Source organism: Cupressus sempervirens, chromosome 6, assembly GCF_028749045.1.
Source record: "Cupressus sempervirens isolate cs-2001-9-10 chromosome 6, ASM2874904v1, whole genome shotgun sequence".
NCBI classification, from domain to species: domain Eukaryota; kingdom Viridiplantae; phylum Streptophyta; class Pinopsida; order Cupressales; family Cupressaceae; genus Cupressus; species Cupressus sempervirens.
The window spans coordinates 46,890,244-46,907,166 of record NC_143123.1 but is presented as its reverse complement, the minus strand read 5'-3'; the positions used below and the strand labels follow the sequence as shown (position 1 = coordinate 46,907,166).

Here is a 16,923-nt window from a genome sequence, read left to right as displayed (position 1 = left end):
ATGTACAACATTAAAAATGTTGCATTTCCAAGGGAGTTCAAACATGTCAATTTTGGGAAAAAATAATTGCTTCAAAAATGAGGAATCCAAAGGCCATGAAGAGGAAAAATATGCTCGCTGCCCCAAGACCTTGCAAGGGGCATTTCACCTTGACCTTGCTAGAGGTTGCCACCCCGAGATCCCCACTTTTGAATTTAAAAACAAAATAAGAAATTGATGGGAAAAATGTATCGAATCAAGTTGTTTTTTTCGTAGTTATACCCACTTTATTGAGTTCCAGTAATGACAGGTTTGTCTTGAGGGGTGATTGGACTTAGAGGGCTCCCTTCACTATATTTTGATATTTTTTACTTGTTTTGATATCTACTCATTGCAATCATCTTTAAAATGTTTCTGACATAATAAAAATCTTTCATTTGCTGATTCAACAATTTCATTTGTCAGTTTACAATTTTATGGAGTATTCTAATTACTAGTAATTTGATATTCAATGTATTTGGCATTTGCAATTTTTCTATTTTATTTACTTCTTATACATCTTTTCATAATTAGCATTTCAAGTAATATGTGCATAGTCTATAGTGTATAGAATACTCCCCCCCCCCCCCGGGCATGGTCCCAAAACTTACGCCCTTTGTCCAGCCACCCTAGAAACCCGTCCCCTGGTCCCTCCAGCCCCATGTAACAATGGTATTCCAGCAGTTTGTGCCCCTCATAAAGAAATCAGTCAGTGACTTGTCCTACACAAAACTCATTCAAACCTGCAATTATAACAGTCATGTCATCCCGATAAAGAATTAAAATTCATCCTTGCATGAATTTTTGGTCAGGTCACCCCTACAAATCTTCAGGAAGATTGACCTTGCACAAATCTTTCAGTGAGATTATTTTTGTTTGCTGTTTTTTGTACTTTCCCCAGACACTGTTTGGTGTTCCTGCTGTTGACTGGGCTCTCTTGTTGTTCTTTGGCAGTCCCTATGACCCTCTTTGTGGTCTCTTGTTCGACATTAATAAATTGATCTTTATTTGGAAGTCCCTTTGACCCTGCATGAATTTTCAGTCAGGTCACAACTTACAAATCTTCAGGAAGATTGAACTTGCACAAATCTTTAGTAAGGTTGTTTTTGTTTGTTGTTGTTTCTGCTTTCCCTGGACATTGTTTGGTGTTCCTTTTATTGGCTGGTCCTCTTGCTGTTCTCTGGCAGTCCCTTTGACCCTCTTTTTGGTCTCTTGTTGGACGTTAATAAATCTCTCTCTCTCTCTCTCTCTCTCTCTCTCTCTCTCACACACACACACACACACACACACACACACACACACACACACAATATATATATATATATATATATATGCATGTACGTATATTATGTATGATTATATTTTTATATTGAAAATAGCCTGCACAGTTTACTCCACGGTTGACCTCTGACACAAATATTTAGCCAACAAGAGCAGAATTTGGTCCAAGAAATAGCAATAAATTTTCTATCCTGTTGTAAGAAATTTTCAGCAAATTCTTTCACAGCAATAGCATTTTTACCCCTTTGAACAAGAATTTGATGCACTGCAGATTTGACAACCTTCATATTTCCTTGTCCTGTATGAGATGGTTTAGCACATCCTTGCCTAGGGCTTTATTACATTCATATCAAATGTTGAAGAACGAAAGCATGGAATCCGAGAGAATTTGATGGCGCAAATTTCAATGTGTGTATGTTTGTGACTCTGTAATTAGTACTGTACATGGAAGTTACATTGTGGTTGTAACTTAATAAAGTTACCTTCTAGATATAACTAATGTATTCTTACATCATTAACATAAGCAATTGATGCCTACCTACAAAATACTGTTCGACATTAGATCATATCTCATATATCTGACTCATACTTCTAGAACCCCCAAATCTTATATGGCCAAGATGCCCTACAGCTGGCTTTGCAGAAAAGCATAAACTATTAAAATATCAGAGTTGCAAAAATCTGATCATGGTTCAAAAATTCAAACCAGAATTACAAGAAACACTAGCGTGCAACACCTTTGCAGGATGGTAATGTCTTTTTGGATAACATTTTCAGTATAAAAGATGCCTCCATTGACAGGGCGGATTTATAGATGAACACTAACAGACACTAAAAGCCAAAAGGAAGCTACTTTCTCCAACAAAGATTATTCAGATGTACATATCAAACTCCAAGTAAACAAGATCCAAGTCACACCCAAGTCTTCGCCACTAGCAAAGAAAACAAATAACCTACAAATTAAGATTGAATGGTGGAAATTCATTACTTTTCTTCCCTATGTTGGTCACTTCCTTGAACATCTAAATGATGTCTCTTTTAGTACTAAATAAGTTAGGGTGACATCTACAGTGCCTGCTTACCAAATACATGATGCTATTGGTGAAAATTAACCACTTAAAGATGTTGATGAAAATATAACAACTTAGAAATGCAAAACTATTAAAACCAGCTCAGCAAAGACTGCCACACACTGACCTTTCTATGTGCTGCATTAGAAACTAACTTTGGTATCTTTGATATCATCCCTGCTTTAATCTCAATAGAACTCTTGACCCTGGGTAAATAAAAGCAAATTAACCAAACAATGCGTTATTTTATGTTTGCATTTTAGATGATGACATCTTGCTATTTGACCTCAAATTGAGGATGATGTCAATACACAAAACATCTATTAAATTAAAGAATTTAAGTCTATACTAGCTCTTTAATTTTACACATGTACCTCATAGGCTGAACTCTTTGAGCTGTTTCTAGTTCAGGACACCCTTGTCTCATTGGTTTCAAATAAGATTTTTTTGGAACTGCAGCAACGTTGTTCTGAGACAGGACTTTTCATTATCAATTAAAGGCACAATAAACAACCTGGGAAGACATAGTTTTCAATCAAATACAACCAAGGTACTAAATGTATAGATATAACTTACAGAACAGCTTGAAAGATTTTTTCCTGTTAATGCTCTATCCATCTTGCCATTATGTGGAAATTGTGAAGCTAGTTCTTCAGTTATCTTCTGTGCAAGAGTAAAATCATGTTGATTCCCAGATAAGACCTTCACATAAACAAAACAGTCAAGATTTTGTACAAGTTTCAGATAGAGATTAATATATAGCATTTAGAAAAACAGATTTAAAACGCTATAAACCTTAGAATCTAGGCTTTCTTTATGTCCACCAATTTCTACTTTGACATCAGATGAGATATCTTTCTGAATAGCCAATTTTGAGATTTGTACTTTGTGCATGCAATTGCAATCATTAAATTTCACATTCTGTATTATAACAAGAACCAATGCAATTATCTGAAATTCCACTAAAACTAGAAATAGACCATCTAAATTTGACATTATAAAATGATATAGGTCTGAGGCATAACTCCAACTGAGAAGACAAAATCTTGATCTGAGATATAAAGAATCTATATGGTGAAAAAATGCCAGTGTATGTAAATTGACGAGGAAGCATAGAGTTAAATTGTAAAAATCACTCTTGCCAAGAATCCTTTTTTTTTAGGATCCAATCTACTAGTAGTACCTGTCATGTGCTGGTATGCAAAAGCTACCATAACTAGCACTAATGTTATGTCCCCTCTAGCATGGCAACAAATAAATCAACAAACAAATGTTAGACTGATCTTTTCAGTCCCTCATAGGCTGGGCACTTAATAATAAAGGGATGTGGGAGTGATTTTAATATTTGGCAAAAGCTTAAGTGTTGAGGTGCATTTAACAACTCACTTAAAGTCATAAAGGGGTCTAGTCCAATGGAGACGTTCTTGACCTAGGTGATTTCCCTTGTTGGCAGTGTTTAATATTTAAATAAAACATTTGTTTGCCAACCACCAAAAAGAACAGAATAAAGTATCCTGTACATTGAATGTATGTTCTTGTATGTTCTGTTATTCGGGCTGATGTCCATTCTACAGATCAATTCAAAGGCTTTTCTAGCTCAGTGTTTTTTCTCCTTGAAAGGCGTCAACTTGGTTTTGGAGGAACTGATTCGTGCATCTATTAAACTTTTTATTCTACCCTGGAGGAATTCAACTCTATGCTTTTTGGGATGGTAATTCTGAGAAGCTGAGACTTGGACTCAAACCCAAGCACTCTTGGCTGGCCAGTATATCATCTGTTCACTTATTGCAATACCAATAACAGTTCAGCAATTCTAAAGCATCTCCAAGAATCCCAGCAGCTGCAAATCCTGAAGAATATACCAGGGATAGCTATGGTTGATGCTGTGATTCCAGACACACTTATTTATTCCAAAAATCACAGCTCTTCATTCCAGACAGGAAATTGCAAGAGTATTCTTTATCCAGCTTGATGCTAGGTCGCAGCACATAAAACAGCTACTGATAAATTTATCTCCGAAATTGTAAACCTACAGCCATTAGCTGCTAAACTCTTCTGCTTATTATGAACTACAGTAAAGGTCAGATTTATCATCGAAATAATCTTTTTGTATTTTCATTGTGAAATCAATGCTTAAAATAATTCGCTTTCCATGGCTATGTTTCAAAAACAGAAGATTGCAATCATTTAAACAAATGGCAAAAATCTATCAAGAAATTTGTTGTTAGAATATTTCAACTACACTAGTGCCTGCCCAGATATAGGTGTTTTTCTTGGTCCAAGCTAATAAATGCCATTGCCACTAATTGAGATCAGCTTGAATGACAAGCTACTGTAGAAGAAACTGCTTAACATGGGGTTGTAAGATATCTTTGATCCATTATATAAGGAATTCTTGTTTCTCGATGTAGTCAATTAGATCATTTTTCCCACTCTTTTTAATACATCTTTTGAGCTCATTGTATCCTAAATTGGATAGAGAGGACCATGGAATCCTCTGGCAAGCTGAAGTGTATATGGTTATGAACTATAATTTTTCTTATGTGACCTGATCAGGTGATCTGAACTGTAACCTACTGTGACCTACTGTGACCCCTTATATTAGCACTATATTATCAGTTCTTAAAAAAAATATCTTCAATAAAAATGGAACATATAAATAAGTAAAAGGTAAAATAAAAAATCATTTCAAAAATATTACTTATATTTTTCTTTACTAAGTACATAACTATTTACTACTTTATTAACCAAATTACATTATACTTTCAATACTTTGTTTAATTACTATTTTTATTATAATAGTAAAAAATAATCTTGGTAAAAAGAAAAATTTAGATGTAACCCAAAGATCATACAAGTGTTATCGACCTTTTACCTAAACACAAGAAAAGGTCTTCCAATATAATAAATTAGAGACTACAAATAAATAAAAATAATTCTCGCAAAGTGTAATATTTCTACTAGGGTGGATCCTAGCAATCTCAAGGTGATTTAGAACTTGAATATTTATGAGAGAGATATTAGAGATCCCTTGATTAGGAGTAGGCAAGTTAAGGATAGAGGTGGTGAAAAAAAGGTCCAATGTGTGGCAAGTGGTCTCCCCCATCTTTGGGTACCCTGAAGATTAATATTGATGATTCTTCTAGGGGAAACCCTAGACATGCAGGGATTGGTGGCATTGGTAGAAATAGTTGTGGAAAGGTGATTTTTCTCTTTCATCTATAAGGCTCAACAAACTGATAATTTAAAGGAGGCATATGCTATTCTCTCTACAGTAGAAAGTGTTCAATATCCAGGACAACTGAGAGGGAGGGTAAATCAGTTGTTAATCAAAACTTTATCAATTTCACAAATCCAGATCCAATAAATTAATTCTTTAAACACTTAACCAATCAGATGTTAACATGAAAAAGCACACACATGAACCATATACAATGAACATGAGATTTTTACGTGGAAACCCAAAGATGGGAAAAACCACAGCAAAGCTAGTTCTCATAAATAGAACATCAGCTAAGGTAACACCAGTTAGGGTGATTTTTACAATGGGTGGTCTGCTTCCGCTACCAGAATGGTCACTACAAGTGGGCTTACTGCCCTAAGAAACAAAAGTATAAACTGAGAAGATTGCATCTACACATGCATAGATATCTTACCCCAACTATCTGCAATAGATCCAGTTAAGAATCTTTGCAACTTGCTTCCAATCTGCTAGCCTCTACCAAAAAATGCTCTCATCCCGTACCAAAATTATCTTTACCAAAACTGTTGACACTAACTTTGTTTGTCACACCTTGATTGGTTGTCCTATCTTTCTATATATTATCACTCTCACATCCTTCACCTTGCATACTCTTATATATATATATATATATATATGTCACTAATGTAAACACTATGTCAGCCTCAAAACACTTTATCCAATTGAAGTTTTAGCCACATGTTTCCTTCTAACAGTTAGGATTATAGCTACAATCTGTGGAACAAACTCAACAACCAAGACTAGTTAGATTTAAAATGAGCACAACATCCAACAACAACCACACACTCCCACAAGACCGTTAAATGTGCTCATCATTGGCGAATCAACAAAAGAAAGGGACTAACACCCATTGGTAGAGCGCAAGACACCGTTGGTCAGTGTATCTAAAGGAGGAAAGGGGTTGACACCCATTGAACAAGCAATATGGCCTCCCTCTAGTCTCATAATATATGGGCAGCAAAAAATATAACGTGTCTCTGTCTCCGCCACCCCCATGTCACAAAGGTAATAGATATGATCCTCCATGTCAATGTGGTGGTTTGTTTGGATGCAGAGCCGATGGGAGCCCACTTTGAAAGACCCCAAAGAGAAGCGGAGGGCATGTGTCCACCGCTGGTCAAGGTATGTGGGACGCTCGATGACCCCATCCTGTATATCCATATAGTTCTCTACATATAAGGCCATCCTTGGACAGATCCCCTCGCGGGGTCACTACATGTTGTGGGGATATACTGTATGTAGCTATCCTTCCTAACATGCCCATTCAACTCCTATTGGGAAGGAAGGAGATGAGCAAGGGCATCCAAAGAGAAATGGAAGGGGGCAAGGCAGTCAATTTCAACACCCACTGAGTTCAACATATTAGAGGCTTGAGCATATCAACAATGGGCCCGAACAATGGAGTTCGCACCTACAATTGCCTCCAAGGAGCGATAGGCCAGGTAAGAGTATCTGTGACGACCCTTGGTTGAATCCGCAAATCCCCAAAGCCAATAGAGGAACTAAACCAAATCAAAGATGGCCCCGAGTTTGAGAGGATGGGCACCGAACTTGGCTAAGATGTTGTTGGTAGGAGTGGATTTGTGGCACTTGATGATGCCCTGAAGAAGGTATGGACTCTCTCCACCCAAGCCTAGTCTGACTCCAGGAGAGAGAGCCCCTAGACAATGAAGCCATAAAGCACGGTCGACCTAATCAAGGAATCCAAGAGAGACATCTTGGATGTGGTGTCCTAAAAGTGATGATGAAAACACTATCTCTCAAGCAGAGCAAGGGAGCCAAACCCCTTATTAACACGAGGCTCAATGGTATGTCTCATACAAAAATGAGGTCCAAAGAACTTAACCGCTAGGTACATGTAAGAGGATGAAATCTCAATCTCTTCTCCCTGGAAAAAGAAGTGGAGATAGAAGGTCTTCAAGCAATCGAAGACCATCACCTAGATCTTGCCCAAGTTAACCACCAGCTATCGCGAATCACAAAAGGATGCCAAACTATCCAGAAGCCATTGAAGACCCTCTTGGGAGGAGGCCAGAAGATCCACATCATCTGCAAAGAGTAAGATGGAGATCGAAACATGTTGCTAGTAGCAACCATCACCCGCAAGAGAAAATTCCTAAAGGGATGCCTCATGCTTGTAAATGTAGATGTCAAATAAGGTAAGAGAGAGAGAGAGAGAGAGAGAGAGAGAGAGAGAGAGAGAGAGAGAGGGCAACCCTGCTTCACCTAAATGTTGCTCTGGATAGGGTCCAAGAAACCCTACGGAGTCCTAAATCTACCCACCACACTCTCATACAATCTCATGATAGCCATTAGAAGAATCTCTAAAATCCCAATGTCTATAAGTCTCTAGAAAAGGGTTGCCAAAAGAACGAAATGAAATGCTTTGTGAAAGTTCACAAATCAATGGTAGACTTTCCTCGAGTAGTGTCCAACCTCCTCAATAATAGTCGATAGAGTCAAGATGTAGTCTATGGTTTGAAAGTTTGTTCAAAGATCGACCTGCCCCCTCGCATGGCAATGACATCGATAAAGCTCTCTAGAAAGAATAGTGTGTACCACGGTGGCATAAAGTTTGGAAAAAGTGCGCCCAACCGTTATGATCCTATAATTGTCAAGGTCCAAAGTTGGCCCAACCTTGTGGATTGAATGGATGATATGTAACGACCAAGAAAGGGAACCCAATACAAACCACCTTGTTGAAGAGCATTATGAGAAAGGAACCCAAAATCATGATACCCATCTTGAATAGTTCCACTTGGAACCCTTCCTCATTTGACACCCTGCTACTATTCATGGGTCTAACCGCCTCGCAAATATTGGAGAAGGTAAAGAGATGACAACAGGGCAGGGAGGTGAGCTGGAGGGAGGGCTAGCCGGGGATATTGTAGAGAATGGAGGTGTGTGAGACCAAAGAGTTATGATCAAGAGTAGAAGGCGAGGTGGCGGGAAAAAAGGGTGCGCCAGAAGAGCTTGGGGGACAGAGCTTGGCGGACTATAGGAGTGAAGTAGAAAGGCATTCACACTGCATCATGCAGAACAACCACTTCTTATGGCAAAGAAAGTGGTGATGAGGGAGCTTCAATTGGGCGAACGAGGTGGAATGGTTGGAGCAGGTAGAGTGAACCGAGCGGTGGATAGACTTATAGTCCTAATCGAACCATTAGTTCATAGGGAAGGTGCCCTTGCATTTGGGGTTGTGAGATAAAGAGGTGATACAGTAGGGGAAGGAGAGGAGGGCATACTCCCAAAGTGCAATGGTGAGGCAGTTACACATGGTGGAGGCACACTTGGTAATAGTGAAGGGACCCTGGGGGAGGAGTCATCTAAGGTGAAGGGCAAAGAGCTCTTGATCACCATCGACAAAGGAAACAAGGTGCAAGTAAGGGACGACTCCACAGGGGGAGCGTGTAGGTGAGGGGAGGCCCTAATGGTAAGGTTGAAAAGGGCATGATCATCCAAGGGGAGGCAAGAGATGGTGAAATTGTTGATGGAACGAATGAAGGAGGCACAGGAGAGGGGTGCTCTTGTGTTTGGGGCTAAGAGATAAAGAGGTGGTACAGTGAGGCAAGGAGAAGAGAGTAGACTCCCAAAGCGCAACGACGAGGCGATCAAACATGGTGGAGGAACACCTGGTATTGGTCAAGGAATCCTTAGGGAGAAGTCGTCTAAGTTTAAGGTCAAAGAGGTCCCAGTCACCATCAACAAAGGAAAAAATGATGCAAGTAAGGGGCAGCTCCACAGGGGGGTGCAGAGTTTGGGGGAGCCCCTAATGATAAGGTTGAAAAGGGCATGGTTGTCCAAGGGGAGGCAAGAGATGGTGAAATGGTTGATGGAAAGAATGGAAGCACAAGAGAGGGCATAGTCCATCACACTCCCACCCCCCCTAAAAATGGGGCTAACATGTGAATAAGCTGAAACCAGAAAAGCAACAAAGCCCATTCAGAATTGCCAAGTTTGAGGACTTGCACAACTAGAGTAGATGACAACCATATCTCATAAGGGTTGCCCTACTGTCATCTAACGAGTGCTAAAAGACCAAGGTATCTAGACCTAACTTAGAAGTAAAAACTGAATCTGTCACCCAATCATGGAGGCGGGTTTAATTGTCTTGAAGTCCCCCAAAATGATAATATCACCCATGGTCAAAAACCTAACAATGCAATCATGTAGGTCCTCGTAGGGATCAACCTCCTTCATACTATGTATAGCATAGGACAAAGCGATCGATTTGAAGTAGCAAACCGCGATGAAGACATCCTTGGAATGTGTATCCAGCAGCTTGACATAGATCCACAGAGACCTGGCTAAGCTATTAGAGTAAACTACAAAAGTTGCACCTGGGAGGGCTACCCTTGACCAAACAAGTAACCCCACTAGAACCCCTGACCCCACCCAAGATCTCGCACAATTGGACTAAATGATGACCGTATCTCATAAGGGGTCCCCTACTATCATACAACAAGTGCTACAAGCCCAGGGTGTCTGGACCCGACTCAGAAGTACAAACTGAATCCGTCACCCAATTATGTAGGGAGGTCTAATGGTCTTATACTCCCCCAAAATGATAATGTCACCCATGGTCGAAAACCTAACAATGCAATCATGTATGTCGTTGTAGGGATCAACCTCCTCCATACTATGTATAGCATAGGACAAGGAGGCCGGCGAAAAGTAGCAAAACATGATGCAGATTTGTGTAAAAATGCAACACACATTTATCTAAGACATTTTATCCAAGGGATCCAATGGATAAGGAACCTTGAATGGCGACATAGGGCTTCCTAGCTATGATGTGCAATAATCAAATGAGTATAGATAGTGGCTCTCAAATGAACCTAATAGAGACCCTTGCAAGGTGCACCATAGAACGAAAGATTCAAAGATGAGCAATAATGCTAGTATCCAATAATCAAGTGAATGCTAATGCAATGCAACGTAACTAAGATGAGAAAGCAAGCTAATTTAAACAAAGATGAGTGTTACAATACCCCTATTTAACCTAGATTTGCTAATCTAAATGCATGTAAAAGAAACACTACACTAGAATGCAAGTGCAAGATGTGTGCTCAAGAATGCAAGTAAACAAAACAGCAGCATAACACTAGCATGAACTCCAAAGATATGAGAGAGTGAGGAGAGAGCCTCTTTATAAAGAAAAATGGATGATAGAGATTAATAGGCAAAATCTACAATGGAGAATGAGTCTCATGTTGACTTTGGTGGACAAGAATCTTGAGAGGCAAGATCAATGGTTATGTTTAAGAGGCAAAAGATGTGTGAAGGAGAACAAGAGGCAGAAGAGATATTCCATTGCCTTGGAAGGTGTGCATTCAAGTGTAGACAAAAATGCCTTGCCTTTTATTTTTAAATTAGGAAATTCCTTTTTCGTGTGCACACATAGAATAAAGGGGATTTATTTAATTAAAAGGGAGCATGTTCTTCTACTCAAATAAAAGACTTTGGATAAGGTGGTCAAACCATAGGTTATAATCGAATAAAAGATAAAATGAGGACTTGATCAAAGATAAATAATTGATAAATATGCAGAAATTGATTAAGCATAAGGTGTGATCATAGAAAGGGGGCTCATGATTTAGATGATCATTTTTGGGTGATTACATGTGCCTCTCTTTGACTAATGTGTGAGCAATCTAGGAACACATTAAGTTAAAGAATGATGATGTCAAGATACCTATTAGAGATCTGGCTCTAAACCTAATCGAACGAAGCACAAAGAGATAGATAGAACAAATCAGAACCCATAACGATAAGATGAGAACTAATAAGTCCAAGATAGACAGATAGATCAAGATGAATCAAAACCCACAACGATAAGATGAGAATTGATACACCCAAAGTAGATAAATCAAGAGTCTGCCCCAGGCGAAGCACAAATTAGATGGATAGCAAAATCAATCAGACAAGTAGATTAAGGTATTCTTGTCCCCTTGGAATCGAAATCAAAATGATACGGAGGAGATGCAGAAATAAGAAAGATATGATCAAATCGAGATAAGATAAAGTCCAAGATGACAGATAAGAGATTAAGAGCAAAGGTTGACCACCAAGTATTGATAATATGCCCGAGTTTGACTAAGTTTGACTAGAAAGAAAAATTATGAGAATTATTTAAACCAATAAGAAAGATGAAATGAAATGAATGAGAAGAGAGGTGAAGAGAGTAGAAATGATGAAGAAATGGATAAATGATAATCGCCTCAAAAAGATCGAAAGATTTACCTCAAAAGGGTCAATCAACTACACATAGAAGAAAGGAAATTTAAATTGCAATTTTGACAATCAAGATGAAGTCGGATTTCGATTTCAATCCCAAAAATGGATCTCGGACACTGAAATTAAGTAAGGGTGCAATTTTTGTGAGAATTTGAGACTTCAGAAAAATAGGTCAAAATGCTTCCTTGGAATGTAAATCCCTCTTCCCAACACAAATCCATAGAGATCTGGCCAAGCTATTAGAGTAAACTACATAAGTTACACCTAGGAGGTTGCCCTTAACCAAACAAGCAACCCCTATATGACAACCATATCGCATAAGGGGTCCCCTACTATTATCCGACATGCGCTACAAGATCGGGGTTTTTGGACCCTACTCAAAAGTACAAACTAAATCTGTCATCCAATCTTGTAGGGGGGTCTAATGGTCTTGAAGTCCCCCAAAATGATAATGTCACACATGGCTGAAAGCCTGAAAATGCAATCATGTAGGTCCTTGTAGCGATCAACCTCCTCCATACTATGTATAGCATAGGATGAGGCTGACAAAAAGTAGAAAACCGCGATGCAAACATCCTTGGGATATGTATCCATCTTTCTGACACAAATCCATAGAGATTTAGCCGAGCTATTAGAGTAAACTACAAAATTTGCACCTAGGAGGCTGCCCCTAACCCCACTAGAGCTCCTGACCTCATCTAATGTATACTGAATTGTTCCCAAGGAATTTCACCGTCTATATGTTTGATTTTTTCTCCTTTGACACATACTTGATAAAAAGATGACATTTGGGAATTTAAGCCCCAATTGGTGGAAGCACCAGGCATTGACATCACTAATATGGCAATTTAACATTAGCAACATTTGAAGCTGATTTTTTCTGTAACCTCTCTTAAAGCAAGAAGCAATGCTTTCACCTTCTTGCTTTCTTTGTCTCCTTCGAGTGCATTGATCTTTGCATTGTAGAAGGGGACCTTCAAATCTGGGCATCTCTTATCTGCCACAGCTCACACTGAAACATGAGTGATACAGATACTGAACAGAATCTATGAAAAAGACTATACAGAATTCAGCTTCCGATTAAAACCTAGTGTACATGATTTCATCTCTAGTACATTAAGTGCTAGTTATATTTTGTTTCCAGACATATGTACCTAGGTTTGATATTTTGTTTTCAGAATTTATTTAGATCTAATTTTGCGAAGGCTGACTAGCTAGAGGTTATACCAGGTCCATGAAGTAGACAGAATTGTGTGCTCAGTTCAATAATGATTTGAATCCTTGTGGTAACTCCTTGACAATCAGACCAAAGTTTTATACAAGATTTATGAATGTCTAAATTTTTGTGTCATAAGCATGATAATCAGCCATTTCTATACCAGGTTCATTAACCTAAAACAAGAGATTACATTATGATTGTTCAAGTTCATTGGAGTGCATATAATAGCTTCAGGATTAATAATGTAAGGGCTTCTAGCATCAAGAGATTATATATTTCAAGATCGTTGAGGATGACTTAATTGGTGTCCCAAATTAACAAGCTAGAATATAAAAATAACATAGCAATAATCTGAAGGGATGCCTATGTAAAGATAGATTTGGTCATTTTTATGTTTTAAGGAGGGTTGGTTATAGCTGAAGAATTGTGGCTGAAAGGCAATGGTGGAGGCTAAGATGCAGTTAGAATGTTTCATCTTCCACATAAACTAACTCGAGAAAGAGAAGCTGATTTTTCTATATAGAGATATTTGTAAGAGATGTCAAGCTCAATTGTGAATCAAACTTAATGGTCCCTAGTAGTGTGGAATCTACATTGTCTTCTCTTATGCATATATATTCTTAGTTTTAGGCGTATAGTTCTAGAGGTTATTCCAATAGTGGATTTTGGTAGCACAGATCCATGCTAAGAGACAAGTAATTATATACTATTTCCAAGATATTAGTGTCACTTATGCATGACATCATTGTATCAAGTGGAATCAGGCTGAATCAACTATCCAAATAAAGATTTCGCTTAGCTCATGGCAGGGCTTGAATTATATTATCACAATTCCTGCCATATGCAAGGGAAAAGGAAGTTGCAATCTATATCCTGCTCTCTAAAATCTTATCTGTGCGCTGCTACATTTTGAGATTGCTGTAATTTGTCATTCTCAAACTACTTTTGTTATATGAAATCATGTTGCACAAAAATTTAACTTATATTATTTCTTATTATAATCTCATTACTGACTATCATCAATGTAGGCCAGCTAGTTCAGCAGACCTGGTATGATCCACGTTTGTCTAAACTCTCCAGAGAAAGAGAATCTTTGTTCACTTCATAAAGAAGATCAAATAAAAAGAATTTTTCAGACATACCTTGAGACAGGCTAGGATTTCATTATCAATATTATTGTCACAAGTTCTTCTGCCATTTGCTATTGAAGATTCCTTGAGAGAGCTAAGTCGATGAACAATGTACACAAAAGATACCCATCAGATGGAAGCCAAAAGTATTCAAATCAAATGAAACTTCTTTTATAAATGATATCCATCTGAGTTTAGTGAAGCTGTAGAACAGAAAGTTATTGTGCTGTGATAGAATTCCGGAATTCAAAAAATTTAGAATTGGTGAACTAGACATGTCAATCATAGACCAATTTTAAATTTAAGCTCATGCTGCACATGATCTGAAATTTGGCTTCTAATTTGCAGTTTTAATGTCATAAGCACCTCTACTCTACAAATAGAGAGTGGGACATAACAGATGGATAGGATAGATTTTCTTGTTTAATTCCAACCTGGTAAAGGATGGTCTCTTGTCCTCCATCACTTTTGAGTCTATGGTGCACAAACAAAGCAGCTGCACAGATTAATGAAACAATTCCTTAGTAAAAAAGTTAGCAGATATTGCTTATGATATCATAAAATGAAGAATAATGATAAATAAATTCTTCAAATTTTATATCACCTTACCAAAATTTAAGATTTTTTTAAAACTATATCAACCTTACTGAAATTTAGGTTAGAAGAGAATATAAATGTCCAGCTTCTTCACAGTCACACAATATGACAGAACCAAAACCTTCTCCAGATATTAGGCTTTCACTTACACTACTCTACAATTTATTTCTAATGCTGGTTACTAATATATACTGTTTTCATTCTCAATATCCTTACATACCAATTCGTAGTGTAGCAAACTTGATTTCTTTTGAAAAAACAATTACAACAATTTGGTTTGTTTTTCACAAGTTATTGTTAGGGCTATTCAAAAATAGGGGATCGAGGCTTGGCATCTTTAACCAATTATCAAGGCTGTTTTGGATGAGCTTATACACTTAAATGATTTTGTGGTCTCTCATATTTGTAGGGAGGGGAATCAGAAGGCTGATAAACTTCAAAATGGGCTTTATCTTGCAATACATCTTTGTAGGGAGGTCTCTTATATATCTTATATTGCAATACATCTTTTCATAACTAGCATTTTAAGTAACATATGTATATAATATACAATCCCCCTTGTCCCCCGCCACCGTCTCCTTGTTGTCCCCAAATTAAGGCCCCTTTATCGCCCCATCCTGAAAACTTGTCCACCCGATCCATCATCCCCCTGCCCCCCAGGGTAGTGCAACTATGGTATATAGTATATACATTCCCCCTCTTGTCCCCTAGTAAGAACCCCTGTTATTCAACTAGTATAGTATATAGTAACTAGTATAGCTCTGATACCACTGTAAGAACCTCTACTATTCAACGGGATTCCATATTTAGTAGATTTCTTGTATTTGTCCATAACTAAAATAAGTGCAAGCATGTTGGTCACTCAAATATCAACAACAGGACTAAGTAAATTATTATTTTCCTACCCTCCTGGATGGTAGGAAACTGCTTTGATACCATTGTAAAGAACCCAGTTGGTTCTAACTCTAACAAACATCAAATTGCTTCTTGTAATGTCCCCTTCTTAGCATGATCATTATAGAGGATGGACTTAGCATATTACTAGATCGTTGTAGGCTAATATTGGTGATTAGAGGACCTTGTTGAGGGTTGTGGCTCCGTTTGGTGGGACTTAATCTTTATAGTAAGTCAAAGGATGCTTCCGAAGAGCTCAAATGAGTTAATGGAGTTGAATGATGCTCTCATTTTTTATTTCTGGCTTCTAGTTCGAGCTCCAAGAATCTTTGAGGGAGAATCTATTTTTAGTAAGTCACCCTGTCATGTTCATTTATTGTCTTTCTTCATCAGGATTACCCATGTGCTGTTAGATATCAATTATGATGCTTCTTCATTCATTTTTGCAAGATGGGTGAATTATGATTAATATTTAATTAAATATGTAGAGGTTGTTATTTTTGTTGGTATTGTATATTGGCCACCTTAGTGTCATAAACTCGTTGGAACCAAGCTGAAAAGTTTTAAATTTTGGGCACAAGAATTGTGTGTTAGAATATCATAACATTGTTGAAAAGGTCATTAATATGTGCCTAAGTATAAAACAAAGGCCTTTGTATCTAAGAAGCTACATGACATTTGGTGTGATGGTGAAGTTTTGGCTTTTAAATGTTATAAAATGCACTCCATGAGAAGGATCAATCATTCATTATATGCTTATGTTTATTGAAACTAGAGAGTTGAAAGGCTTCTACATGGGTTTGGAGAAATTGATGATTTCTCAAATCTAGTTTGCACTTGAGTTGGCCCACAACTAGTGAATTGTGTGTCTTGCTAATCTGCATTTATGTCTGAAGACTAAGTTTTTTGTTGTGATTCAATTACTCGTTACTGTTGTGATCTAAAGACGAGGAAAGGCTTCTTTGGCATCTTAGCTCTTTGCAAGATTCCACAAGAATAAATGTCATTTGGACGTAATATATGGTGATGCAATTGAAATTGTTGTAGCAGCATTTACAATCTTTACATTTGCAATTAGATTATAGAGGTGGTGTGAGACTCTAAGTTAGGGCAGCGTTCAATAATAGCTAGCTGCATTTCATATATAGTAGTGTCTCATTTTGATCACTAGCAGCAATCCCATACTAAGTGTTGTGATTTGTATAATGCTAGGCA

The 16,923-nt window shown here is 37.8% G+C and overlaps 1 protein-coding gene across 2 annotated transcripts in view; it reads right to left on the bottom strand.

Annotated features, from left to right (window-relative positions):
* LOC149551056 (protein TPX2-like) overlaps positions 1–16,923 on the bottom strand; it is a 102,373-nt gene that overhangs the window by 81,970 nt on the left and 3,480 nt on the right. Inside the window, exons 2-6 of one of the 2 annotated variants that reach the window (XM_089789623.1) lie at positions 14,652–14,713; positions 14,230–14,311; positions 2,946–3,071; positions 2,744–2,838; positions 2,497–2,575 (exon numbers count right to left, since the gene is read on the bottom strand). In XM_089789623.1, the coding sequence (XP_089645749.1) occupies positions 2,497–2,575; positions 2,744–2,838; positions 2,946–3,071; positions 14,230–14,311; positions 14,652–14,713 (444 nt within the window). The remainder of the gene's footprint in view (positions 1–2,496; positions 2,576–2,743; positions 2,839–2,945; positions 3,072–14,229; positions 14,312–14,651; positions 14,714–16,923) is intronic. The other variant, XR_016353279.1, reaches the window with a different exon arrangement.